Source organism: Manis javanica, chromosome 12, assembly GCF_040802235.1.
Source record: "Manis javanica isolate MJ-LG chromosome 12, MJ_LKY, whole genome shotgun sequence".
Classification (NCBI taxonomy): Eukaryota; Metazoa; Chordata; class Mammalia; order Pholidota; family Manidae; genus Manis; species Manis javanica.
In genome coordinates this window covers 60,890,588-60,918,388 of record NC_133167.1, presented here as the reverse complement: position 1 = coordinate 60,918,388, position 27,801 = coordinate 60,890,588, and the positions used below count along the sequence as shown (strand labels likewise).

The 27,801-nt window shown below is 37.5% G+C and overlaps 1 protein-coding gene across 10 annotated transcripts in view; it reads left to right on the top strand.

The window, feature by feature from the left end:
- The window catches only part of MAP3K20 (mitogen-activated protein kinase kinase kinase 20), a 189,207-nt gene that overhangs the window by 130,267 nt on the left and 31,139 nt on the right, over positions 1-27,801 (top strand). For 9 of the 10 annotated variants that reach the window (XR_012123698.1, XM_073218693.1, XM_073218691.1 and 6 more), the window contains 6 exons: positions 647-721; positions 5,459-5,565; positions 12,888-13,023; positions 25,242-25,286; positions 26,951-26,981; positions 27,079-27,218. Coding sequence is in view for 9 of the 10 variants with exons in the window: in XM_073218693.1 (XP_073074794.1) it covers positions 647-721; positions 5,459-5,565; positions 12,888-13,023; positions 25,242-25,286; positions 26,951-26,981; positions 27,079-27,218 (534 nt within the window). In the remaining variant the exon portion in view is untranslated. Of the gene's footprint in view, positions 1-646; positions 722-5,458; positions 5,566-12,887; positions 13,024-16,618; positions 21,700-25,241; positions 25,287-26,950; positions 26,982-27,078; positions 27,219-27,801 lie in introns of those variants that run through there. The other variant, XM_037027170.2, reaches the window with a different exon arrangement.

The following is a 27,801-nucleotide window of genomic DNA, read 5'->3' as shown; positions in this document are numbered from 1 at the left end:
TGAGAACCACTACTGTAAAATGGTAGAACAGGATTCATCCTCACATTATGATCTTTGACGTGTGTCAAATCCTTACAGTGTATGGGTTTGACCAGAACTAAGCCATAATGAGTCATACATTCAGAACATCTTATTTACCAATGAGAAAATGCACACTTCTTTAAAATTATCTCTGTGATCATCTGTGCTAAAGATGTTCTCAGAGCTGTACACCTCCTGCCAAAGCTGAACTGGTTTCCTAGTTGCCTGGCCTGTTTGCATTTTTCATAATAGCCTATAAAAGTGCAGTGATAGATTTGTGGTTTTAGAATTTAGTGCTCAAGTTCCAACGTGCCCCTCTTCTATTGTAATTTCTTTTAGACTTGGTTCTGTATTTTGTTGCCTTTGTTGTGCTGAACCTGATTTCTCCGTCCACTGTGATTCCTCTTTAGAGGAAAAGTGTGTCTTTATTATGATTATTTCTAGATACTATGAATCTAAATATAAATTCTCACCTGTCATATATTAATCCATGGAGGCTTTAAATTTCATGTCTTGTTTATGCTCTTAAATTAACTCTTCTGTGGCTTTTCGGTTAGTATTTGTTTACCTTAATGAGAAAAATCCATGTTTTACTTTGGGTTGGTTTTTCCTTTCTGTGTTGTAGAGATTAACCATTCCCAGCAGTTGCCCCAGAAGTTTTGCTGAACTGTTACATCAGTGTTGGGAAGCTGACGCCAAGGTATGTGTGTGTATATATACGTGCTGCTGTTGTTATTATTCAGAATTCTGAGATTTCATTTGTTTATTTGGCTTTGAGTTTTTAAAAGGGGTAATAAAACTCATTACAAAATGAGGCTGGATTGAATGTTCATTCCTGTGAGCCCCAGACTGAGTGAGTGCTAAGGCTTTCTGTTGACACCTGCTTGTCTTCATCCCTAAAAATTCATTATTGGCTTGTTCTTCCAGTACTCTGGCATTCTTGATTCATTAAAGAGAATTTTGTTCCTCTGTTTTTAATCTTTTTTAATAACTATTATATGTTATGTTATAAAAATTGCCAGCACACAGTGCTTATTATATGCCAGGCACTATTCCAAGCACTTTATATATATTAACTCATTTGTTCCTCAGAATATCTCTGTGAAATAAGTACTGTTATTATCCTCATCTTACAGATGAAGAATCAAGCCACAGGGAGGTTAAGTAAAGAGCTCAAGGTCATGGAGCTCGTAAGTGACAGGGCTGGAGAATGAACCCAAGCAGGTTGATATACATCCCTGCTCTTAACCACTACACCATGTTGCCTTTCTAACCAAAGACCAGGCAAAAAGTAGAGCACCTGTAGACAGTCTTGGTATGTACTCCCTGTCCAGTTGCAGGAATGTTTTTTAAGATACCACGATAGAGTTAAGAAAATTCCAAAATTTAGGCTTTCATGTGGTTATCACATTCAAACATGAATGACCTATTTTCTTTCCCTGCAAAGATCATTTTGAAAGACTTATGTATATATGGAAGTATTTATAAATAAGATGATAGGCAAGTCTTAAATTTGCTTCAAAGTAAAGTGAGTGGAAATGGATGACAGTATACATTAAATAAGATAGGCCATGATAATTTTTGAAACTGAGTAATAGGTATACATGGAAGTTCATTATATTGTTCTCTCTACTTTTGTGTGTGTTTGTAATTTCCCATATTAAAAAGTTAAAAAATAGAAAAAGATCCTCAAAAATTAAACATTAAAGTAAGAGAGATGCACTCAAGAAAAGAACTAAAATTTTATAGTTCAAATTTGTCCAGTTTCTCATGGAAACACACATTACAAACTGACCTTTCAAATAGAGATCTAGGAAGACTTAAGAATGGAATTTCTTCCTTAATTTAAACCCAGTTCCAATTTGACACCCAAGAGGAATGAATGATGATGACATGTAGTCTGTTCTTCTACAATATATTTCTTTAGTGGACTGATTCATAAATGTTTGGTGGGTATGGGAGCTGTGTTAATATAGCACAGAGATCACATTAAAGCATGCACAGTGTTATCCACCACTTTGTTCCACACACCAAGAGAGAACAGCTCAGCACCAAGTGCAGCGGTGCATACAAGAGTACGGCCAGGAGCACGGCCAGGGACATGGTCTCCGAGGCCCCGTGCTCCACGCGATCCCAGCAGGCTGGCGCCAGTGCTGTGATTGGAAGCTGGCTGCTGGTTCTCTCTGGCCTTGTACATTCCATTTTTGCCCTGATAACCAGCAGCCTTTGCTTTTACTCCTATTATCAAACTACCTTCACCCTTTTTTACAGGGTAAGTTTTGAATGGTCTGCCCTAATCCTGTTTAGGTCCTCTCATTTTAGTGTGTGATTTTGCAGCATATGGGGATTTTCAAGCCTTAGGAGAAATGCCTGCATTTTTGACTAATCTAATAGAGACTGTAAGTGGCTATTCGCAAGTTTGCTCCAGGACATTTATTTTATACTGTTATAATGGTATCATACTATCCTTCCTACGAATTACTTGTTCATTGTGGTATATATAGTAATTTTAGCAGTACTTTTCCCTCTGATACTTAAGTAGAAATTTCATGTGAATTTCTTTGCATTTTATTAGGTTAATACAACTAGAGCTCTATAATTATAATTATATTTCAGTATGCAAAGCAGATTTTTAATTTCCTAATTGGAAACTCTTTACTATATTAATTAAAATTCTAAGATATACATTTATGGTGTATAATTAAATGGTAGTGTAAGCACTTCACACAACAAGGACATTGAGTGTTGAGCCATGAAGTTGGCATGTCTTTTACAACATGTGGTAAGTTGACCTTCCTTTAGGACCAGAGGAATTTTGTGTTCTAGCCCAGAAAAGTATAACAAATGCTAAAGATTGATTTTTATTTCCTAAATTCATGGCATTTTATTCTAATACAACTAATACCTGCTCCCTGTATTTGATTTGTATTCATCCAGCCAGAGCCCACATTTCTAACTCCTGTTGCTGATCTCCCCCAGATGCCCCTTTCACACCTTCAGTCCCGGAAGTGCTGTCTTCTTGTCTTTTCTCCCAGATCATGTCATCATCGGGCCTTCCTCGGTTATTCTGCTCACCCCAGCCAGTCCTTGGTACTGCTTTCCTTAAACCACAGTCTGGGCTACTTCCCTACCTTGCGCCTTTGTATTTTTTTTAAGTATCTTTTCTTTCTAAATGGATGGCAGCTCTATGAGGAAATAGAACCAGTTTTTATATGTTTCCCATAGCACCTTACATAAATTTAGTAAGTAGATGCCCAATTTTTTGTGAACTAACATAGCTAGACCAAGGTTTATTTCCTGAGAGGCACATTTTAGTCCTCTGGCTGGAAGTATGTAGCAGTTTTTACCAGAAGTTGGTACCAGTCCTGTGCACATATGTAGAGCAATAATTAGTTTAAAATTTTTCTTCTTTTTTTTTTTCAGTCCTTAGGCTTTAGAGTATTAACATAGATTAAAATATTCAGGTCACCTATAGAAATATGTTCTTTTGCAATGAGGAGGGGGCAATGTATACAAGAGACATCTGGTGTTAGGTAAATACCAAGTCATTCCAATGACTTCCACCAAGTGATCAAAATATTTTATTGAGGAAAAGAAGAAAGTAAAGGAGGGTATTGGTTCAGGTTCTAAAATGATATTTCAAATAAGGAAAAAATAGTAGTTAAAGCCCTGAGTTTAATAGGAAGTAGTATCTTAACCTCATAAAACATTTTGAAGTATTTAAAAGCATAGTCCCTGGTTCTGTAACTTGCTTCCTGGGTGATATTGAGCAATTCATACTTTTATGAGACTGATTTTCCTCATCTATAAAATGAAGGTAACAAAAATAATGTTGTAGATGCCTAATAAATGGTCCTAATTGTGACTTTGAGTAAGCAAAGTCTACGTGATACCTAAAAGGAACATAAACCCCTTCAGAGGAAGTTCCTAGACCAAATATAATCTGTAACCAAAATATTCATAGAACATTATTACCACAGAATTACATTGTTACTGCCTTTTGAATGTTCACTTTGATAGTTTCCATCTGAGAGCATATTCTACCTATAAAATTGACATTTTTCTAGGAATATTGTCACCCAGTTACAAAAGAGTTTCACCTTATTTCAAGAATGATTAAATATAGGAAAAATATTCTTCAAAAATTCATTAGCTCTTCCTGCTGCTTTTCCATGCAAAAAGGAAATCATATATTTATGATATAATTAACTTCCTCTGCAAACAATTAAGACATTTTTCCTTTTGCGACCTAACATATGGTGGGAGAAATTAAAATCAGAACAGTTAAAAGAAGACAGAATATTTTTAAATTTCCTACTTAGGCATTTTCCTCTTTCCTTATTAGAAAGCTTAAAGTACATCAGCAACATTTAGCTACTTATGCCTTCTTCTTAAAATACACACACACCGTTAAAAGAATACAATAAAGGCAAAATACAGAGTAAATGTCCCAGTTTTACATCCCTCAGAAATGGAAAAATTGCCTTTGTTAATGTAGGAAGCACTCAAATCCTAGGAGCAAGCCACCCTCGACATTGCTCCTTCTTGTTTTTGTGCTCCTAAATTAAAATGCATATTTTAATTGCTGCAACTGTAATTTGTTCAGAAATGGTATAATTATGGGGCATGATGAGAGAACATGCATCATTTTTTTATTATCTTTTTCCATTTTTGTTGTAACCTTTTGTTTCAACCGTGGGTAGAGTCTAAAGAGACAGACTTGTGTAGTTACTAGTAGCTAAAGAAATACCCCTGACCACTGCTTTTCCAGTTTCTAGCAAATAGGAAACTCTAGCAAAGAGTTTCCCAGCACCAAAGCTAGTTACAATGCGGAGTAAATATTGATAACAATGAAGTTATGATGACTTTTAAGATTGGGGAATTTTTCTCTGAGCAATCGGTTTAGGAAATTTTATTAGTTCTGATAGATTTATATGTTTTTGACTATTTTATTATAAAATTTTACTATAAAACATTTTGTAGTAAAAAAAATTTCAAACATGTGGAAAATTTGAGAGAATTTGACATGGCACACTGGTATACCTACCACCCAGAAGCTACCATTAACTTTTACCATACTTGCTTAGTCACATAAATATTTTAAAGGATTTAATGTTTTCCTTTTAGGAGTCCTTAGACATACCCAAAAACAAGAATTAGTACTTCCCTTATCTGGTGGAAAAACTGTATTATTATTTATCCTTAGGCCACATGATAGAAAAACGACATGTAAGTCTATTCTTATGACTAATTGGCTGAAAATAAGGAATGTGGTTCCCTAAACTATGCAGCCTCATGGTTGTAAATTAACTATGTCAGGACATCACATCATATTTCATTTTGTTAAGACAAGTTGAGCTTATTATTACACTGATTATTTCTTGAAGATCTACTTTCTTAAGTCCCAGTGAGTGATTATTAATTTTGTCTTCTTCAGAAACGGCCATCTTTCAAGCAGATCATTTCAATTCTGGAGTCCATGTCAAATGACACTAACCTTCCTGACCAATGTAACTCGTTCCTGCACCACAAGGCAGAGTGGCGGTAGGTAAATCTCTCACCAGAGTCACAGCCTCTGGCCCTAAAGGGCCATCACAAGCTTCAGCAAAGAAGAGAACCAGAGAACTTGACAGTTCTGATAGCTTAGAAATTGAGGCTTTTTGTTTTTTGGTTTTTGTGTTAAAAACAACAAAGAAAGTACCTCCAATCTTGTTGCCTTATATGTTTTAAATATTTGTACAGAATATTGAAATCTTATCTTCTGAAACAAAAGATAGTTACCAGACATTTCTCAGTACTATACACACCGTGTTAGGCAGCTTTGGCTTCTATTCAGTGAGAAATAAAAATATAGTTTGTCTGGAAATTTGCAGAGTACTCTGTTGATGGAGGAGGTAGGCTGACTATAAAAACACTTTTAAAAGAAAACTTTTGATGTTATAAATCCTCTTAAGTTTTGTCAAGTGTAAAACAAAATAACAGTAATGAGAGAATTGTATTGTGTGAGTGGAAGAAGGCAGCCCAGGATGAGACAGTTGAGCTAGGTCCCATGATACGTGAATATAAATAGCGCGGTCAGAGCCCACATTATTCCTCCCTGACTCAGCAGAGATTTAAGTAACTTACCTCTGCTCCTGACAGCCATGGCGGTAACATGATGCCTTACGCCACCTGCTGATGCCGAATGAACACTGCATGCACTTTAAAAATGACGGAGTTGTTTACTCCTATTATTAGATGTGTCTTTGGACTTTGCGTTTCATTGGTGTTTCACAATAACCTTATTTATTTTATTTATTTTTAAAATCTCTAGGACCAGTGAGTTAAGTAAATTTTTATTTAGGGATACAAAAGTAGTACTGTCTGCTGGAGTCTAGATGTGAGATGTGAGGGACTTTGTTCTGGGCTGAAATAATTAACAGAACAAAACATGTAAGTAATACTTGTTTACTACAGTAAGTGGTCAGTGGAGATCTAATCAGATTACTCCACTTTTAAATCCCTAGAAGGGACTCCCAGTACTCTAGGACAAAGGCCAAAATATCTAACAAGGCTCCTGAGACCCTCTGTGCTCTGGCCTCAGCAGCCTCATCTCAGGAGCATCATTCTGCCCCTTAATTTCTGGGTTGATCCCTCAACAGATGCATATTCCTCCCTCATCCAGTGTACTTGCAAATGCAGTTTCTTTGTAAAACTCATCCCATTTCAGCAGCACACTACCCCTGGCTCCCACTTCCAAAGTGGCTCCCATTTTTTATTCAGATATTAGCTAAATAGCATGTCTTCAAGGAAGCATTTCCTGACCCCAGACCAGATGAGGTTTCCCTTTATGTGTGTCCTGAGAGCATCTTTTACAGTCTTTGCTGCTATGGAATTAAAAAGGAATTTTGCAGTTTGTTATTTAATGCATGTCTCATTAGCTAAAATGTAAGAGGGTCAGATAATCTCTTTTGTTTATCACTGTACAGCATCTAGAAGGTACCTTGAACACACCAATTGATCAATAAATATTTGGGGAAGGAAATACCATGGTGGTATTAATGCTGCAATACGTAACAATTTTACACAAAAGAATATAGACATGTAAGCTAATTTGTTTGCTATAACAAATGTGCTTATATTCATTCATTCAGATATTCATTGAACCTCTACTGGGGCAAGGTGCCCTTCAGGTATTGGGCTATGGTGATGAGCAGAACAGTCCCAGTGCACATGGAGTATCCAGTAGTGAACTACTAGATGTAATTGTAAAAATAACTATTTCATTACTATTTTGATAAATATTATGTCAGAGAAATACTGGAGTCAAAGAGTGTCCAACCCAAAAATCTAATCTAAAGACATAATAGAAGGATTCCCTGAAGAAATGCTGTTTGATCTCTTTTCCTAAAGCTTAGCTTAGTAGGATTTTAATACTACTATTAATATCCTTGAGATAGGCAGTCTTTAAAGTATGCCAACAAAATCAGAAAACAGGAAGAAAGTTGGTAAGTTTTCTATATAAAAATGTAAAACCTCTCTATGGCCAAAAGTAATATCCATCATAAATTCCCAAAACAAATACCATTCTGTAATAAGTATTTTTTTCCTTCTATGGTAGGTCAGCAGTTCTAAAAGTTTTTGGTCTTAGGACTCTGTTACAGTCTGAAAAGTTACTGAGGACTCCAAAGAGCTTGTTTAAATGAGTCACATCTGTCAGTATTCACCACATTCAAAATTAGAACTGATGAAAAGTTTAAATATGTATTTATTGATTTAAAAAGCAATAATAAATCCTGCTTCTGGATTCAGCCTACGGCGTTATTACATGTCATGATGCCTTTGGAAATGTCTGTATACTTGTGAAAGAACGAGGGTAGGAAAGACAAACCTCTTACTGTTATTCTAAAAACCAGTTTAACCCTCACATCCTTTGAGCAGCTCTTGTGGGCCTCCACATCACACTTTGAAAACCACCATGAGAGACAGAGTTATTGTCTTCAAATAGTATTTTAATGAAAATGTCATACTACAGGACATGAAAGGGCATTTCACAGAAGGAGAAATCACATGGCCAATAAACCCAAGAAAAAGATCCAATCTCATTTGACAATCAAATAAATAGAAGGGAAAATAATTCATTTATTGTGTTGGCAAAATTTAAATTATTAAATACCTGAAATTATAAACTTTCTCACACTTTGCTGGTGGGAAAATACTACCTTTCTAGAGGACAATTTGGCAATATAGACCTGACTCTACCACTACCACTTTATTCCTAAGAAAATAAATGGAAAGGTTGTGCAAGAATGTGTGGACATTTGTTTCTCAAAGCATCATTTATAATTATAAAACTGGAAAGCTCAGAAAGTACAATAAAAGGAGGGTTTTTTGTGCTTTTTATGGCCTTAAATATTATGATACCTCCATATACAGAGTAGTACGGAGCCATTCATGATAATACAGATCTGCTAAGTGATTTAAAAATAGAGGCCACAGTTCAGTATGTTTAGCATGATTCTACTTTTTATAAAATAAACATTTATATGTATATTTATGTGTACATAGAGAAAAGTGTCAAAAGTTCATTGTTATCATTGGGTAATGAGATTATTGGAGAGTGTGTTCTAGTTTATCTTTATTTCTACAATAAGCCTGGATTAATTGAATAATTAATTTTCTAAATGCTTCAAGATGAAAAGATGAGGGGAATAAAGTTAGTAATATGTTAATATATTTTCGTAAAAGGCAAACAGTTGCCTAGGGGGCTTACTTATTGGCTGTCTTTCAGGAACTAGTTAATCCTTAGAGCTGAAGAAGAATATTTATCTTCGTCTGGACCTCTAAACCACAGTTTGAAATGCCACAGAGCTGTTTTAACTGAACTTGGCAAATGGTTAAAAACATGGGGAATAGTAAAAATATTAATTAGAGTGACAGTAATTGACACAGCTATCATTTATTACATTCTAACCAGATGCCTGTGCTTTGTTTTTTTATTATCTTTTTAAATCCACATTGCAACCCTAACATATCACAGATGCAAAACCCAAAGCCTGCACAGGTTAGGTAACCTGCCCAAGACCATCCTGCCTGCATGGGACCCAGGTGGTCTGAGCCCACAGGCCTGCTGTGGCTCATGCTGTGTGGAGCTGCTCCTGGACTTGGGGCCAGTACTATGCCATCCATTCATTAGCATGCAGTGTTCACTTGACTCAATTCCTTTTTTTAGTAGCTAAGAGAAATATTACGGAGAATGATTGGTTTAAATTATCGTTAAGGCAAAACAACTATCCCACTCAATATGCAGGTGCTGAAAACAATTACCTGTTTTGTCAGATCATGTGGCTATTCAAAGGACAACACATTCAGACTCCTCCTCTCTTTCCCTGACTTGTGTTTGGTGCTGGAAACCATGTGACTAGGGCCCAAAGTGTGTATAGGAAGTTAGAGTCACATTGAAATCTGATTCCAGTCCTGCTCTCATGTTTCTGGCAAATGTGTGTTTTTTGGTAGAGCTTCTTCTATTTATAGACCAGATGGAATATCTAGTTTTAGAAAATAAATGATTATTCTGAAAATTCTTTTTGAAACTACATTATTATAAACCACATCCTTTGACCAACTAACGATAGGAAAGAAATCTAGTGTCAGACATTTCCTCATTCAACACATCTCCAGGCTGTTTCTCCTCCTATTATTAGCAATAATGGCAGTGAGCATTAAGAAGAGAAACTGTGTTATCTGTTGGTCACGTATTCAGTTCTCATTGCTTCATGTGATTGTCTGCAGACTTGTGATCTGTAGTGAGGGAGCTATGCAGTGCTATGATGGGGCATTCAGGTCTGGGTCTCTTGGCAGAACCCTCATTGTGTTCTGTAGTGATGAAAATGCTCTCATAATGGCAAACCTTAAAAACAAAAAAAAACCAGAAAATTTAATCATTGCGAACTTGAATATTAGCACAAATTGTTTGATATAATATATAACACAAAACATATGTTTATTATATAATAATATATAGCTGTTCTGCAAACTGACCTTTTATTTCAAAGGAAGTTTAGAATAAAAGAAGAAAATCACAGTTCATTGGCTGTTTTTGACATCTGGAAAATAGATACTAATGAAGTCAAACTTAGTTGGATTTGGCTTAAGGGAAAAATCATAATTTTCATCGAACTAAACGCACCATAGTTTTAGAACAAGAGAGTTACATTAGGGCATCAACAGATGTGTTTGATATAAAACAATGAATTAACAAAAGCAGAGGGAACTGCAAGAGGAGCGGCTGTCTTAATGCTGCCCTCTCTATTTGGGTTGTATCTCCTGCGTACGAACCTCCCACACGACCATCAGGTCCCCGGGAGCCTAGGGGGCCAGTGCTGGGAAGCTGGGCCTGAGCGCACAGATTGAGCAGCATGCTTCCCCCATCACTGCCTGTTTGTCGCAGCTCTCAGCTATCTGAACTGTTGACACGTTTCCCAGAAGGGCTCAAAATCACAGCGGGCAACCAGAATTGAAACTTAAGATGAATCCTTGGCTCAAGTTGCAAGTGAAATTGAATGTGTTGGCCATTTATCATGATCAAAAAAAGCCACCAGTGAGATAAGTCTCGCTGGCAGGAGGTCTGTGACTGGCTTGGCAGCAGCATTGCCTAGACGACAGCCAGGTCCCTGCCATCTCGCCGCAGAGGGTGCCCAGCTCTGCTGCCTCCTACCCTCGGACCCTCTCACCTCTGAAGACGCTTGTGTATTGATTCATCTGTTACAAAAGCTTAAACCAAGTATTTCCCACACTGATTTTCTTCCTCAATCCATTTGAAAAATAATAACGTTTATGCCCACTTATAGATGGGCATAGTATCTTTTATCAGAAATATCAGGGCTAAAATTTCCATTTTATGATACAGTCAGTTCTTCAAGTCACAGATAGCTGACTTGGTGCCTTTCTTTAGGGTCTATAGTGTGACTTAAATTGTTTTGTAATTTTAAAATGGTGCCAAAGAAAGAGATGGAGTGTTGCAGCAGAGGCTTCCAGAGTACCTCCCTCTCTCTGAAGGTACTTTCAGACAACCAGGCAAGTTTGGTTGGGACCAAATCCAGACCCACACCAAAGCTGTGCCCTGAATGGGGTTTTGTCAGTTACTACCCAGAACCTTTTGATTTTCATTCATTTACTTCCATCTGCAGTATTGGAATAACTATCCATTTATTCTGATTTTTCCTGGAAATAAAAAGGCAGTTTTTGGCTACTTATATTCACTAACTTAGATCTGAGGGCTTCTGCTTCCGTAGTCAGGGTCTCAGCCAGGCTGTTGCAGCCAGTAACAGGGGTCTGTCTCAATGGCACCTGGAAGCAGCTGTTGGCAGCACTCAGCAGCTAGTCCACGATGGTCAGCTATCGCCAGGCCTGCGCTCCCGCCTCCCGCTCTCCGGGGCCTTCTCCAGCCCTGCTCTCCCCAGGCTCTCCCCGCCTCTGCTCCCCTTCTGTCCTCCTCTCCCTCCAGTCCTCCCTCCCTCCCTCTCTCTTTCTCTTTCACTTTCTCACTTTCTCTCTTCCTCTCATTACTGTTGGTTCCCTCACAGACCCTTCAGACACTTAAGGGAAAGAACTTCCAGCTCTCAGAGCATGAATGTGGATTTAAACGTTGTGACAGCCCTGAAGGAGAAAGAGAATTACACTGAGCCATGTTACCAGTTTCAGTTTCCTTAAAGGACAGGTTTTTATAACTGGATGTATTGTTCCAGGTGGTGGGGTTGGAGACTAAGGCCTATAGAGACTAAGGAAGGAAATGTCTTTTAAAATTATTAGAGTTAAAAAGAACCTTAGAGCTCATCTGGCCCAAAATTTCCTATACTTCCTGATTATAAAAATCGCCTGGGTGTTCTATGAAATATGGAAAATTCCTAGGCCCCCACCCAGCTCAACTGAATCACGAGTTCTGAGGAAGGGTCCTAGGAATCTGTGCTTTGTTGTGGGGTTCTTTTTTCTTTTTATCAAGCTACACAAGTAATTGTTAGGATCAGGCAATTTGAGGAGCCCTGATGTTAGATAAGCACCACCCCTAAAAACAGGAATCTGAGTCATTCAATCGATTACTTGAATAACTCAGCCAAAAATAGGCTAACATGAATTTATTAATGATGTGCTCATTATCACCTAAGCTGAATATCATTTTCCCGTCTCTGTCTGTATACGTGATTAGTACCTGTTTCTTGGTGCTATTAGGAGAATAAGATGAGATATAATAGAGCTTTGTAAACTCTAAAGAGCTAGATAAATGTAAGCATTTATTAAGTGGCTAACCCAGGACACCAGCTGCATAGCTTAGACTCCACCCAGTAGTTCTTCAATGCTTTGTTGAAGTATTTTGAGCTTATTTTTCCAAACTAGAATAGAAAAAAAGGCTCAGACTTGTGGTTACCAGAGGCAGGGTGAGGAATAGGGGAGACAGGAGAAAGGTAATCAAAAAGTACAAACTTCTAGTTGTAAGATAAATAAATACTAGGGATGTGATGAACAGCACGGTGACTATAGTTATCACTGCTATATATATATATATATATACACACACACACACACACGTATGAATTATATATATTAAGAGAATAAATCTTAAAGATTTTTTTTTATTGTAGCTATAGGAGCTGGTGGATGCTAGGTAAACTCATAATGGTGATCATTTCACAGTACGTGTGAGTTAAACTGTTACGCTCTACACCTTAAGCTTATAGTGATGTATGTCAATTATATATCAGTAAAACCAGGAAAAAGTTAATGAAAGACAAGTTTTGGCCTTTTACATTGGTTAAGCATTTCTGATGGACCCACTAAGTGTTTAATGATTCTTGTGAGAGTTGGGACTTCAACCAGTTATCCCTGTGCAGGTGTGAAATTGAAGCAACTCTTGAGAGGCTGAAGAAACTAGAACGGGATCTCAGCTTTAAAGAGCAGGAGCTCAAAGAACGAGAAAGACGTCTGAAGATGTGGGAGCAAAAGTTGACAGAGCAGTCCAACATCCCAGTGAGTGCTCCCCACAGGGTCACCCCTCCCCACACCGGGAAGACAGAGCTGAGCATGGCAGCATGGCGCCGCCCTCCTTCCCACCCACCGCCACCTCCTCACTGCCTGCCTTATCCCTTCATATTAAGGGGCCTGGATTTATACTCAAGTAGAGCTCATATCTAATTTCAAATAACAAAATGCCGGAAATATAAGAGAAACACGCTATTTCTGGCTCTTTCCTTAAGAACTGTTACTTTCAGTGTGTTTGTGTATTCAAATTACAAAAATGAATCCAGTGTATTTTCACACCATCTGTTAGATCCCTGGAACATGTGCCTAAATGCTGGTGATCTTTACAGTCCATCATAATGATTGATAAGTGTAATACAAAGGCAGCTAGCTGTCTAAAAAGTCTTTGATGTGTCAGAACTTAACCAAGTTTTTCTTCTAAAAGAGAGCTAACTTAATAACATGTAAATGATAAGCACTAATAATCCTTATTCAGCATTATCATCATGGTAGCAAAAGATTGGCAGAAGACCTCTCCTGGGACAAGCTTCTAAAATTTACTATACCTAGAAAATATCTTGGTTTTTTTCCAAGTCTTGTATTTAGGGAAGGATGAAAATTCTCTTTAAAGATTTCACTATTTATACATTTACCTTGAGCTTGTGATAACCATTAAAATCTGATCAAATTTCATCATTCTTCCCTATTTGAAATGATTTGTCATTTTGAGAATTAAGTATAAATTTATCATTATTTTTCCAGGGGTTTTAGTGGGTAATATTTGTCAACTTTAAAAATCACCAAAATAATGGGAATATTAAAAGTATACTTTGTTATATATTTTAAATTCATTGTTATAGCCACTACAGCAGGTATATTCCAAAAAGAGAAAATATGCCCTTCACTTTGCGGTCTTCAGAAAGCTTATTTTCAGAAGCCTTACTCTCCATTAAGCATCCTGTCATCCAGTGCCCAATTACAAAATATTTTCCAGTGTCTAGAGAATAAAGTAGATTGCCTTGTTTTCCATTTTATGTGGAAAGGCAGCCTGATAGCCAAAAAAGGGAAAATCAGTGAAGTTAAATGTTTATTATCCTATTTGACTTCTTCAAAAATGCCTTTGGTTATCCAGGAAATTGCAAAGTAAGAACTGAATTTCTGTATGTAAGACTATCATGGAACATTTAAAAAGTAGCCCATTTTCTAAGTTCAGTGAATTTAACTTGGCTCTCAAGAAAGCAGTTGAGGAAGTGGCCTGTTCTGGTTGAATCGCCCCCAGCAGGCGGTCTCAGAAAGCATTACCCTAAGCATCTGCGAAGAAGCACTGCCTCTCCCGGAGCTGCTGAGAAGCAACACTATGGCAGTCTTCTGAAGTCTAAAAATTGTGGGTTGTTTTGATAAGTACATTGAAATCTTAAGCTAAAAGCACTGCATGGCTTGACTCTTTCTAAGTGTAGCATTGTAAGAAACAACTTTAAACTACCCATTAGAGTATGCTTTAGAACCTTTCTTTCGTTTATTGGCATGAGTTTTGCTAAGAAATCATGGGCTGCCTTGCACATGTTATTGCTTTTAGTAACATAGTTGTGTAATAAATAATGAAACAGTACGAGTGCTCAGTAGGCTGTATGCTTGTGTTTTAACTCCAAAAAACTTCTGTGAAGGACCTGCTCTGAAGTCTACTATCTAACAATGGACAGCATGAAGCATGATCTTAAAGATTTTCTTCCTTTTTTTACTTATGAGGACTGTTTTCTTTCTTTACAGTACTTGCTTTTAATGTCTCTCCTGCTTAGAGCTGGTATTTCTGAAGGAAAGAAAGTTTGTGTTCAAGTATTTTATAAGTTGATGTTTTCTTTTATCCTCTCATCAGTTTCTAGTTGACTTTAAATGAGGTTTCTGAGAGAAAGATAAAATAAAACTTTTTAAAAGGAAGTCAGTCTTCTGGAGGCTTAGGTTTTCTGCATATTTTCTGCATGTAGCCTTATCTCAATTATAAAAGTGTAACATTTATGTAATTTCATCAAAAATTGTATTAATTTATTTCAAGGAAGGACACTATTTTGTTTCCTGAAATTAAAATATTAGTTAAAGATATTTGGGAAGACGAAGTCACCATACATAAATATATACAATGTCTGTTTTTTAATTATTATAGCTTTCTTTTAAAAATAAAAGCTTGAGACATTTGTGGAGATCTTAGCATAATGTTAGGAAAAACCCAAGAAATAATAAAATAAATAAGCAACAAAGAATTTTTCCTAAGAGTATCTAACAATTGAAAACAAGTTTGAGAAGCTGAGAAATTTGACTACAAGCAAAATAATGTCCTGCTTCTAGTGTTAAAAGGTCTAAAGCAATAAAGATCTAAAGCAATTTTTTTTCTTCCATATAAGTGGTCCTTTTTGCTGAAGTGTGTGTGAAGTTCTTACTGAATAGCGAGTCCAGAAGTCTTTTCCTTACAGAATAAGATATTTTTTTTTAAACTCAGTCCCAACTTCAATTTAGAAAAAAAAAAAAAGAAAAGAATAAATAAATAAATAAATAAAAGTTAGGATATTAGCCCTAAAAGTAACTTCACACCAAAAATGTAAAGCTCATCCCAGAATCCTATTATTTGTACATTGTTTATCATAAATTTACCCATATTTAAACTATACCAAAAATATAAACCTTAATTTTCTTGTTTCTCCAAAGAAGAGGCAGGAACACTTTTCAGATGCTAACAGTCTTACCCCTACAATGAATATGACCGACATTTATGGGAATAGATTGGCTGTTTGGAATAGTCACAGAAGGTAGAAAATAAATGTCTGTATTCACTGCGAGAAGGAGAATTCCACAAACAAAATTCTACTAAAGAAGAAACCTTATATAGTAGAGAGTAGAGAAAAAGGTAACAATCTAAGTTAATACTCATTTCCTTTCCTCCCAACATGTATTTACATAATTGTTTGTAACTTAAATGTCAGAGACAGAATCTAGAATTTGTTCACAAGTGAATTACTTCATAAATGGAATAACTAGTGTTGTATCTGACTGTATGGAAACAAGTGAATTCTAGATTCATTTTTACTTTATAGGCAGATAGTAACCAGATAAAAGTAGTTCATGACTCAGAACTTCCTAGAACTGTATTGACCACTGAACAGTTTTCACGTTTCCCCTAAGCTTTTCTTCTCTGGTATAACGTTTCTTGATTTTTGCTTGAGATTTAACCTCTACTTAATATAATATAATAAGTTAACTAAGTGTTTCTGTGTGAAAGTGACATTGGGAAAAATTAAGAGAAATCCTAAAAGCTGTTTTATTTTAAGCAACATGAGGACTTAAAACTTTCCACTTCCTTCCCATTTGTAATTTGGCTTGCTATGGTGCTTTGCAAACTTTTGGTTGTGCTTTACTCTCTCATTTATAAATTATGGCAAATATACTGGAGCCAAACCTGCCTTTAAATAAATACTCACAAAATTCCCTACATTCACTGGTTTCACTAATCTTTTGCCTTCCATGCAATACCCACTAATTTTGTAGTATCTGTTTCCTTTTTTTAAATTGTTCCTAATTTCTCTTTTTACTTCTGTCCTTTCTTCCCTTATGATAGCTTCTCTTGCCTCTTGCTGCAAGAATGTCTGAGGAGTCTTACTTTGAATCTAAGACAGAGGAGTCAAACAGTGCAGAGATGTCATGTCAGATCACAGCAGCAAGTAACGGGGAGGGCCATGGCATGAACCAAAGTCTGCAGGCCATGATGCTGATGGGCTTTGGGGATATCTTCTCAATGAACAAAGCAGGAGCTGTGCTGCATACTGGGATGCAGATAAACATGCAAGCCAAGCAGAATTCTTCCAAAACCACCTCTAAGAGAAGGGGGAAGAAGGTCAACATGGCCCTGGGGTTCAGTGATTTTGACTTGTCAGAAGGTGACGATGATGATGACGGTGAGGAGGAGGATAATGACGTGGATAATAGTGAATGAAAGCAGAAAGCCAAGTAATAAAATTGAAAATCTTCAGAAAAACAAAAGAAACTTGTTATCTCAGTCTGTACAAAAACTAGTAGAGAAGTAGAAAACCAAGCACTGCATTTTGAGGTCACTCGCACTTACATGGCAGTCATTTCTTTATTAAGTATACTTTCGATCTGGTCTTGCTTACAGAAAAGTGGGGGAAATATTAAGCCAAAAATATATATTTAATGAATCAGCAAATGTGGTGCCTGATTATAGAAATCTGTGATTCTATATATAATATCGTATTTTTTAACTAATGACATTCTGGCTTTTTTTTTTTTTTTAAGGAATATAGTTTATATGTGATTTGATTTGATTTCACTTATTCAATTGCTTAAGAAAACTTAACATTTTGAACAAGTATTCTTGACTTCTAATTCTTTAACATTTGATTTTCTTGCAGCACACGACATACTTTTTCTTATGGCAATACACTATACTGTCAGAAATAATTGATAGTGACTGCAAAATCAAGTAATAAAACCACTGACATGAAAGGAGATAACAGATACTTCTTCAGAAATAACTAAATGCCAAGAATTTTCAGTACTTAATAGCACAACTACTCAAAGTAAAACATGAGAGATGTGCTCAATAGTGCATTTGAAGGAGAAACACTCTCATTTGAAACCAACAGAAGTTGCAGCTTTTCATACCTGAAAGATGCTTAACAACAACATACTGTCATCTAAAGCTTCACTTATACTTCATTCAGAGAGAAAGATAGAATCTTAAGAGGGTACTTCCAGGCAGTGTGAGTGTTAACGCCAGCCCGCTCAGCCCTCCCACTAAGTGTATGTGTGTGTGTTTGTGGTCCGGGAGAGCACAATAATCCTGTTCTAAATATATGTATTGGCATTTTGAAGAGGGAACTCAATTTTAGAAAAGGAATAGCAGAGATAATAAGTTATCCTCACTTAGGCAGAAGTAAAGGATGAAGGGTCCTTTTTCTATCAAATCCAGCCTTCCAGAGTTGTCTTTTTTTTAACCCTGATTCAGCTATGCTGGTGGGAAAAAGAAGAAAGTATAAGTGCTGCTCTGAAAACCTAGCTAGCCAGAGATATATTCTCTGAACGTTATCACATATCTGTCATGCTCATTTAAACTATAAAACACTGTTTAAAAAAAAATTTTTTTGCAGTTACAGTTTTATACACACATACATAGAAAAGCAAAAGAGCAAAGACTATTTTTCAGCCTAAATTAGAAACCAGTGCCATTTATTTGACTATTAAATTATTTTCAGTGGTTCTTGTTATGGAAGATTTAAGAGAAGATATCATATTTCCCAGTATATTCAATCATAAGAAGTCTCTTAGAATTTGAAGCATAACATGCTTCTAATCTCCATTAAGAGCTGGAAAATACCACAAAATGAGCAGAAAGCTGTGCCAGCATTATTTGGAGAAAAATAACAAAATGTTCTGAGTGTGAAATATAGAAAAGTCTATGTACATAGTGATAATTCAAAACTGCTGTGCAATCTTGGGCAAATTACTTAGCCTCTGTGTGTCTGTTTGTTCATTTTTAATGTGGGAATGATAATCTTACTCAAAGGATTATTATGAGGATTCAGTGACATCTACCTATGCAGCACTTAACACAGCACCAGGTCCATGGCAAGTGGTCAGGTCATGTCATGTAACATTAATTATGCCAGTGAAAGGATACTGTAAAATAAGTGGCTCCAGTCACCTTCTGGAAAACTGAGCTGTCAATTTCAAGTGATAGATACTGAGTAGTATGAAATGAAAGTTAAAGTAAATAGCTTTCAAGAAAGATAAAGAGCACATTCTTAGAATACAAAGTATTTAAGCAGACAGATTTAACCTGCTATTCTTTGAAGACCATGCATCAGTGCCTAGGTTTGTCTAGTCTGAGGTATTTGCAGGCCTGGCTATCACACGCAAACTAAGGAAACACAGAAGGAATAGGTCAGACCTTCCCTAGAAGTGGGGTTCCCCACATACCCAATCTGACAGACTTCCTATGTCAATGCAGACATAAACAGATACATGCACACCACAATACAGGGCTGGTGACAAACAGATTCAGACATAAATAGGCATCCTGTCTGTGCTCAGACATGGAGAAGTACTTACTCCCCGATTCAAGGCACATGGGGGTGTCTTGTGGATTTTGAAGTGTGGTTAGGAAAGACCTAACCAATAAGAGAATCTCTGTGAGCTGATTTTGGGATTTGTACACTTTATGTAAGAATATAAACATTGGCTCTTATTTAAGAATAATCAGCAATAAATTTAGAACATATAAAATGAATGAATCTGACATTTTTCTTAATTTACATGTAAATCTATTATGATTATACATAAAGTTTTGGGGTATTAATAAAAGCAGCTAAGCAGGGCCAGAAGAAACTCAATGCCCAGACCTAGGCTTACCATTATTAACTAGACAGTATCACTCTAAACTCTACCACTGCTGTTTCCTCACCAGTATTCCAGAAATGGTCATAGCTTAATACGCCACCATCAAGAAACAGCAGGGATTTAGCATACAGCAGAATTGATAACCTCAGTGATAAACCTGAAATTGTTCTCCTCCTAGAATTGTACTATAGGTAATTACCATATGACAATAACTATTTTACTTTCTGTTCTAAATCAGTGTCTCTCTAGGGTTTTGAACATCCCTAAAATCTGAATCATATAAACAAAATTTTAAAGTGGTCTTACTCTATCTGTAAAGATTATTTAGAAGACTTTAAACTCTATTATTAGTTTTATTACTTTAAAAATGTTAAATTTTTTTATACATATGCAGAATTTCTGATGACAGTGTTAATTGTGCAGCTTTTAATCACTTTTCAGATCAGTTTTTGAAATGGCAAACTTATTGGTGGTGGATTTATTTCCAATTACCTGACTTATAAAACTGTGTTTTTATAAAGACAAGAGTTAAACACTGAGAAATCCAACAATTTAAAATGAGAATTGAAACTTTAAATTGTCATAATAATTGTCAGAGCTATACAGCTGAAAATATAGCTACTCTTTCATCTTTTTTTCTTTATTCATAAAGTTGGTCATGTGGAATTTGCTGACACCCTACCACTGGTTCTCAACCTTGGCCGTCCAGTCACCTGATAGTGTTTGGGAGCAGCGGGGCAGGTTTTTGGGTGCCACAGGAACTGGAGGTGTAATACATAGTGTCAAGACAGGGTGTGCCAATGTCAAAAATGGTAACATCCTGCATGCCAGGAACAGCCCCATCCAAAAAAGAATGCCATCCACAATAGCAATAGTGTTGTCCCTCCCCCACTGAGAAACTTGCTAAACCTGGCAGTTTTAGTTAGATTCCCACATCAAGTTTTTTTTCCCCAAATGAAATTACCCAAGTCAAAATATACATTTCCAGATTACAACTACACCCAACCTGAACATTATGAAACTCTCCTGTTATACTCAGTACACAATAAACAAAAAAGAAAAACATCTCTGAGGTAGCTATACTTCTGTGAAGTAGCTGTGTTTAGTTTAAAAGGACTCTTTTCCTAACAGTCTTTTTTTTTTCAGCAAAATCACAGTAAAATTTTAATATTTTACATAAATAACCAATGAGAAGAGGTTGAAGGCACATCGTACACTTGGCTGGGATGCCCTGGAAATGTCGAGGACTGGTTTTTAGCCAGTGGTTTTTAACATGCAATAGACTCGTTAGACTTAACTCCAGCTGAGGTATTCAAACTTCACCCCCAAGGAAGTGGGGGTGAGGGAAAGATTTGGGAGAGCTCCAGAATGACCTCTCAAGCACTATAATATGTGTAACTTTCTTTCTCAGAGTTTTCATTGGAGTGGTAAGACTTTCATGAAAGATAATTTAAAACTTACTCTAGGTTAAATACTGATTTTTTTATTTTTGATACACTGGACTTGTTGGCAGTCTTTTCACACTTGCAGTCTTGCCATGCCACGTTTATGATAGAGCACAATTTCTATGTGATCAGGCACCTTTGCTGCTTTTGAGTGCGACCATTTTCCTGTTTAGATTGCCAGAGAGAAGAATCTGTTCTGTTCCTTTGAGTATAACATAGCCTGATAGCTCTGGACACAGCATTTCCATGATGAAAACTGAGTGGCTACCAGGAATTCTGAAGGACTAGCCACGTTTCCTCAGGTTCCAACTTAGTTTGCACTCTCTTGCCTGTGCGGGGCTTTCCGGCATTTGACTGTTTACTTCAAAACTAGAGTTTCAAGCAACTACATTAATTATTTTATATCATGTGCAGAATAGTATATCTTTTAATGGCAGATACAGTGCACTGCACAGATTGCTTTTGCACTCTCTTAAACATTTTGTACTAAATAATAGAGAATATTTATATCCTTTGAGTGTGAGCTTTGACTAGATGGCATTATCACTTTATTGTTTTTTTAACAAAAGCTTTTTCTCAGTTATTCTATTGCAGTATTATTCTGAGCAAATCTTATACCAAATATGTTGTATAATGTTTGTATGGAAGATTAAATTGTACTCTTGTGTGGTAAGACTACTCAGTTACTGACTTCACGGTTGGAGTTTGATATTCCAGCACAAAGTCCACGATGTATTCAGAAATCCAAGTTGGTATCATACATTTCATTTTGATGTGAACTTTTCTTTGCTTTCCTTTGTTTTAAGACTCCATTTTGCAATAAACGTTTTGACATTAATTCCTTTGTTGCGTGTGGCTGTGTATATCAGATCTTTGTTAGGTTGGATTCCCAAAATCCTTTGAAGGAATCACTGTCATATGCATGCACGTGAGTGTGAGCTTTTCACTCCTAAAATCGGTTGGAGTTTAAATAATGGATTTGTAAAGTGATGGGATAGTCATGAGGAATTTGTTTTTATCCTCAAAGAAAAAAACGCTTAGAACTCACTCTACAACAGATTTACTGGTATGTTAACAAGGTATAGAAAACATAAAGGAAATGGTAAGCCACTGTGTGGCTGGATATCATTAACTCTTTCCCATCTTGCCAAATTCAACCTGTCTTGAAGCAGTGCCTAGCTCCAGCCTTCTTCTCAGTGATCTTCGCAGGCACCCTGCAAGGATGCTGCTGGGCTCGTCACACTGACTCCCGTGCCCTTCCCGTGGCGCCATCTTCATGAGCCATCCCAGAGCCCAGGGTGCCCCTACCCTCCTTTTGACATTAAAACCAAAGATATTGATTTTGACTAGTTTCATTTACAACCCTTATTCTATTCAAGAAATACTCATCAATTTTGTTTAGCACAATATTTGGGAATTGTATAAAAATCAAAACACTACACATTCCCGCACTCCCTATAAAAGCCAGCCTTGATGCAGGGAAATACTTCTGTAACTCACTCTGCTATTTCTTGAGCTAATCAGAAAAGTTCCTTATTTTACATTTGTTCTCATAATGGAGAAAGGGAAGAACATGTATCTACGGCTATATTCAGCTGCCCAATGAAGAAATAAAACTTGCCATGTATTTTCTTTGATCCAGTTCAGTTTTAGATTATATTCTTCAAGTCATTTTCCTTTCTACAATTTTGAAGCAGGTGAGTGCGTGTAATGATTCCTGCATAACATCAGGTATCTCAGAGAAGGAAAGGGGCAATCCTGAGGGCCTCGGAGCACGTAGGGGTAGCAGAGCATATACAGAACAGGAGCAATTTATGCCCTTGCAATTTATCTATAATCTCTACACATTCATAGTTACTGTAACCAGTAGATATTTTTTAAAATTCTGGTTGGCCCCCTAGAGATTTTAAGCATTGCCAGAGAGAGGTGAAGCATTTTAAGTCTTTGCCCTTTATCCTCTGCCATGCACACACCTCCTCTGGTGCTCAGGCCCATGTGCCATGCGCTCTGCCTTGGTGCTGCCCTTCGCCTGGAATCCCTTCTCTTTCCTTGCCTGCAGTACCCAGCTCAAGCTACCTTGCCTTCCATTCCCCCATTTTAGTCTATGAAACCGTCCCTTTTCCCTGGTATACCCCTACACATTGAACTCTATGCCAGAGAATTTAGCATTTAGTAAATGCACCCTTCAGTTTTATTCATTCAACAAAATTGTGCAACAAAAATCTACCAGGTATTGTATGCAAAGCACTCGGCTAGGCACTGAGTAAAGCAAGATGAAGACCGCCTTGAACTCCTCCATGTATAATCCGTATCTGTTTCACCCCCACTTAAATTAAAAACTCCTTCCAGGGAAGGACATGCATTTCCAAGCAGTTTCAAGAATGTGACAAAATACTTGCAGATTAGAAGGATTAACTCACTCACCCTCTACTTTTTATACTAATAGTAAAAGCAACTAAATTCAACTTCTCTTTTTTAAACTGACTCCCAAAAAACGATTATTTGTATCAAGTTGAATGACACTTTGCTGTGTTATCTCACAAGCAATCCAACCATTTTGGCAAGTTACATTAGTTAAAGCTAATGACTATAGCAAAGTCTTGATCAAGTCACAGAACACACCAGATTTTCTCATATTATGAACGCATTTATCATTTAGTCTATGGCCAGGGAGCATATATGGCTCTGAAAATGGTGCAGGCTGAAGTCCTCCTGCAAAATTGTATTTCAAGTCTGTGCACCTGATAGGGAGGGAGGTTCGTTTACAACTTGCAACCTGGGTTTCTTAGGAAAGTTGCAGTCTCACTTGTCCTTCTTCACCTAGGAGTCCTAATATTTAGTTTTAAGAATATAATGCAAGTGAGGTATTTAGTTAAATACTTCCAAATTGTCCTGTAAGAATAAGCATGTAAGTCATATGGTTGCCAAGTGGTTGCTTTGGAATTTTCATTAAAAATCAAACGATCCTCAACACAAATGCTGGGCATAGAAGCCACAGGGCATAAATATGCAAAGAAGTAAAAAGCTAACCTTTTCAAACAATATGGCTTCTCTCTCACTTACCAACTTTACATTTCCCTGTATGGCCCCGGAAGATGACTGGTTAGCCAGAGACAGGTAAGATTCCTCAAGGGAGGAACAACCTAAGACAGGCACAGTTGCAGGGGGGCCATCAGGTGAGAAATTGGGGATCAACAGAGGTGAGGCGTAGAACCTCACCCCCCCTGTTCTGAGAGAAATCTTCTGCATCCATGGATGTTTTATTGCCCGTGTGTAGCTTGGATTAACACATAGTCTACAGGCACACACCTGATCATCTACATTTGCTCTCTCACAACACTAAACTATGTTTTCTACCTTTATCTTGCATCTACCTACCACTGCAGCATTTTATTAAAAATGTTAATAATAAAGAGAGACATGTGGTATCCACATATAAATCAAGTATAAAAATCAAACGAATATTCATATTTGAACTGATTGTTTATAGTTCATAATGTGTGATCAAAACCGAAAGTTTCTGTGATGACTGCCCTTATACTGTTCACCATGTAACTTATTCACTATGTAAGAATTTGTTCTCCATGTAAGAACTTGTTCGTTATGCTTCAGAAGATTGGAGACTGACGAAAATTAGGCTTGGGGTGGATTAATGATTGTTCATTGAGCATTGACTCCCCTATACAGTATTTTATTGTTGTTAACAACCATTTGATCAATAAATATGAGAGATGCCCTCTCAAAAAAAAAAAAGTACAGACTTCCAATTGTAAAATAAATAAGTAACCAGGATATAATGTATAGCATAAGGAATATAGTCAAAATATTGTAACAACTCTGTATGGTGATAGCTGGTAGCTAGAATTATCATGTATATAAATGTTGAATCACTGTGTTGTACACCTGAAACTAATGTAATACTGTGTGTCAACTACCCCTCAATAAAAAATAATTATCTACAAAAAAAAAAAAAGAAAAAAATCAAACAATCCTCACGTAGACTGAGAATTCCGAGGAAGGTTCTAGTATCTGACAAAAGTCAGAAATTATTTGACTGCCAAGCTCTATTGTGGAATGTAAAACTACTCTTGGTGTGCTCAGGGCCAAGAGAGAAAAATCTATGATGTACAGAGTCCCACGGCAACAGCTCACAGAGTGCAATGAATTTTTACTGGAAGGTTGATGGATTCTGTAGGCAAAATTCCTTGGGGCACTGAGAAATTCCTCTTAAGGTCAGAAGAATGGTTTTCCATTGAATCTAACCTGCAGGAGGACCCAAGCCAGAGCAACAGCCAAAAGCTGAAATAGACAAGGGGATAAAGCAAAAAGACAATGATAATATTCCTTCTCTTTTTCATTTCATTCATATTTCCCATGCAGCTGCTGCCTTCCTTTGAGATTGGCTCATGGACTGAAGATGATGTGGTAAGCTGCTTCTGCTAATGCCTCATTTTACCTGGGTGGGTATTTCACAAGTTAAAAATGCAGGTAGAAGGGTTTGGGCCTTAGGAATGTCTAACTAGGAGAAGTTGACAAATTCCATGTTTTTCTATTTCTAAGACAGTAGCATTGTAAAATAAGGCCTCGAGCAAAGCAAGTATCTCTTCAAACCTTACAAGCGGATTCCACCTCCGCATTTGCTCTGGAAGGTATTTCAGAATATGATAATGAATACCAGTGACAAAGGGGTGATTCAGGATACCAAATGAACACACTTGAAAAAAAATTGACCCCAAGTTTTCCTATAATATCAGAGATGGACTGAACCATGGTGTTGAAAGATATGGTAAGGCAGTGCTAGACTGGGATTCTGCCAAACTGGGTTTCCTTCCTGCGTTAGGTCTGTTTGAAAGTGACAGGTTCATCTTACCCTGGCCTTTACTCCAAGGAAAGAAGGACATGAGCTCCCAGACATTCTCTGAGGTCTGGAGCCCCATGTTTTTGAGAGGATTGGACAGACTAAGTCCAAAGCAAGTCCTACACTCTGCACTTGCATAGAGACCCTGAAGAACAATCCTTTAGCCTGTTGGATCTCTATTATCTTTCCTTAGTGAAAAACAGGTCTGAGAATTCTTCATCAAAGAGCTCAGGGTCTTGTGCCTGTCCAGGTCCATTTTTTATAAGCACAAGGTAGCATTAAATAAAAAAGAAAAAAAGCTGTAATGCCAGCCGTAGCACTACTGGAAACTCTGGGGAAGGTCTGTTCACCTAATACAACCTGGCTTCTGGAGTGAGGCATTTGCCTCCTGCTTTCTGTGTTCTTGTGAAGTAAAACTGCTCACAACAAACCTTTTTGGCTTCTACCAGGTAAGAAAATTTGGCACCTATTTCTTCCCATTCACTGAGCCCTGGTGATTCTAAAGTTCCTGCCAGCCCTGCTTAGCAAGAAAAGAGAACTTAGGGTCTCCTTGATTCATGAGCCTGAAGATAATCCCTTTGCATCTCACTGCAAAGTTGACCCATCTCATTTAAGAAGACATTTTTTAAAAGGCACTGAACTCTAGCAGCTAATTTTAGTGTTTGCCCTGAGGTTGAGTGGCTTTCAAGCCATTTAAATAAAATGCCAGAGTCAAGGGCTCCTCCAGAGAATGTGAGAGGCTACCAGTAAACATGTGCCAAGTGAGTCAGGACGAGGGTCCCTGGGTCCAACTCATTCTATAGAGGAAACTCCACACTTTAACTTAAGCCACACCGTTCCTTCCTGACCAGGCCTAGCACAGAGGACGCTTTCTACCCATTGTGGTCCCTGTTACAGATACAACTCCTGCATAAACCGGTACCCCTCAACAACCCAAGGGACCACCAAGCAACACGTAAATAGAAAAATCATTAAAAGTAAGACCTTTTGAAAGGACTTTTGTGAATATCCCAAATAAGGAGGAGAACCAATAGTCCCTCAAGTGTCCAAGACCCCCAAAGGGAAGAATATCTCCAGTGAAAGCTTCAAGTTTTAAAACTAAAGAGAAAGTCTTCCATTTTACCTTTGCAGTTGAGCCAAGAATTAAAGATATTTTAATCTGTTGAAAACAATGTGTTTTAGTGTGACCATGTATGAATCTTCCAAACCATTTATGTCCTCTCTTTCACAGTATTTTTGGGTTCAGCAGCTCATCAGAAAAGGCAAGTGGAATAACTTACCTTCTTAATTCATGGCATTAACTTTGCTTTGGACATGATGCAGTCTGATTTTATTCTGCCTTCCAATCACCTCCTTCAGGTGACTCCTCAGAAGAGATGAGTGTATATGCAAGCTTGTTTAAGGAAAACAACATCACAGGAAAGCGACTGCTGCTTCTGGAGGAAGAAGACTTGAAAGACATGGGCATTGTCTCCAAGGGGCACATCATTCATTTAAAGGTACCTCGGAATGGGAGCATGTTCAGTCAACATGTCTTCACTGAGCACCTACTGTGTAGCTGATCACATGTTGTGTTAGACTCTGGGGAGGGAAATATGCTGTTCTCGTTGTTACAGTGCTGAACTGCTGATAATTAACTGCTGCCCCTGTGGGACCCCTTCCCCCTCCTCATAATCCAACAACCAAAGGGTTAATACCCGGCACAGCAGAAGTCACCCAGATACACTTGCCTGTCACCCCTTTCCCGGTGGAGAAGACAGGAAATAATCATGTGATGAAGGGAAACCGATTTCCGTACACTTGCTCCCGAGGAAGGAAGGACTTGAGACCTGAAGGACAAATAGGTGCTAACCAGGGGGAGGGGCAGGAAGGAGGTGCTGTGGGGAGGGGAGGCACCCCTGGGAGGCAGCTCAGTGTGCCCTGGACCCAGAAGAAGGCCCGTGATGCCCACAGAACTGCCCTCCTGGCCAGAATAGCAGGAGGTGACTTCTTTTAACGCCAAAGGGGCTAGATCATTAGGATTCCCTAAGGATGCCAGAACTTGTCTGTAGACTGAGTGAAACCTAGGCCACTGCAGTACCT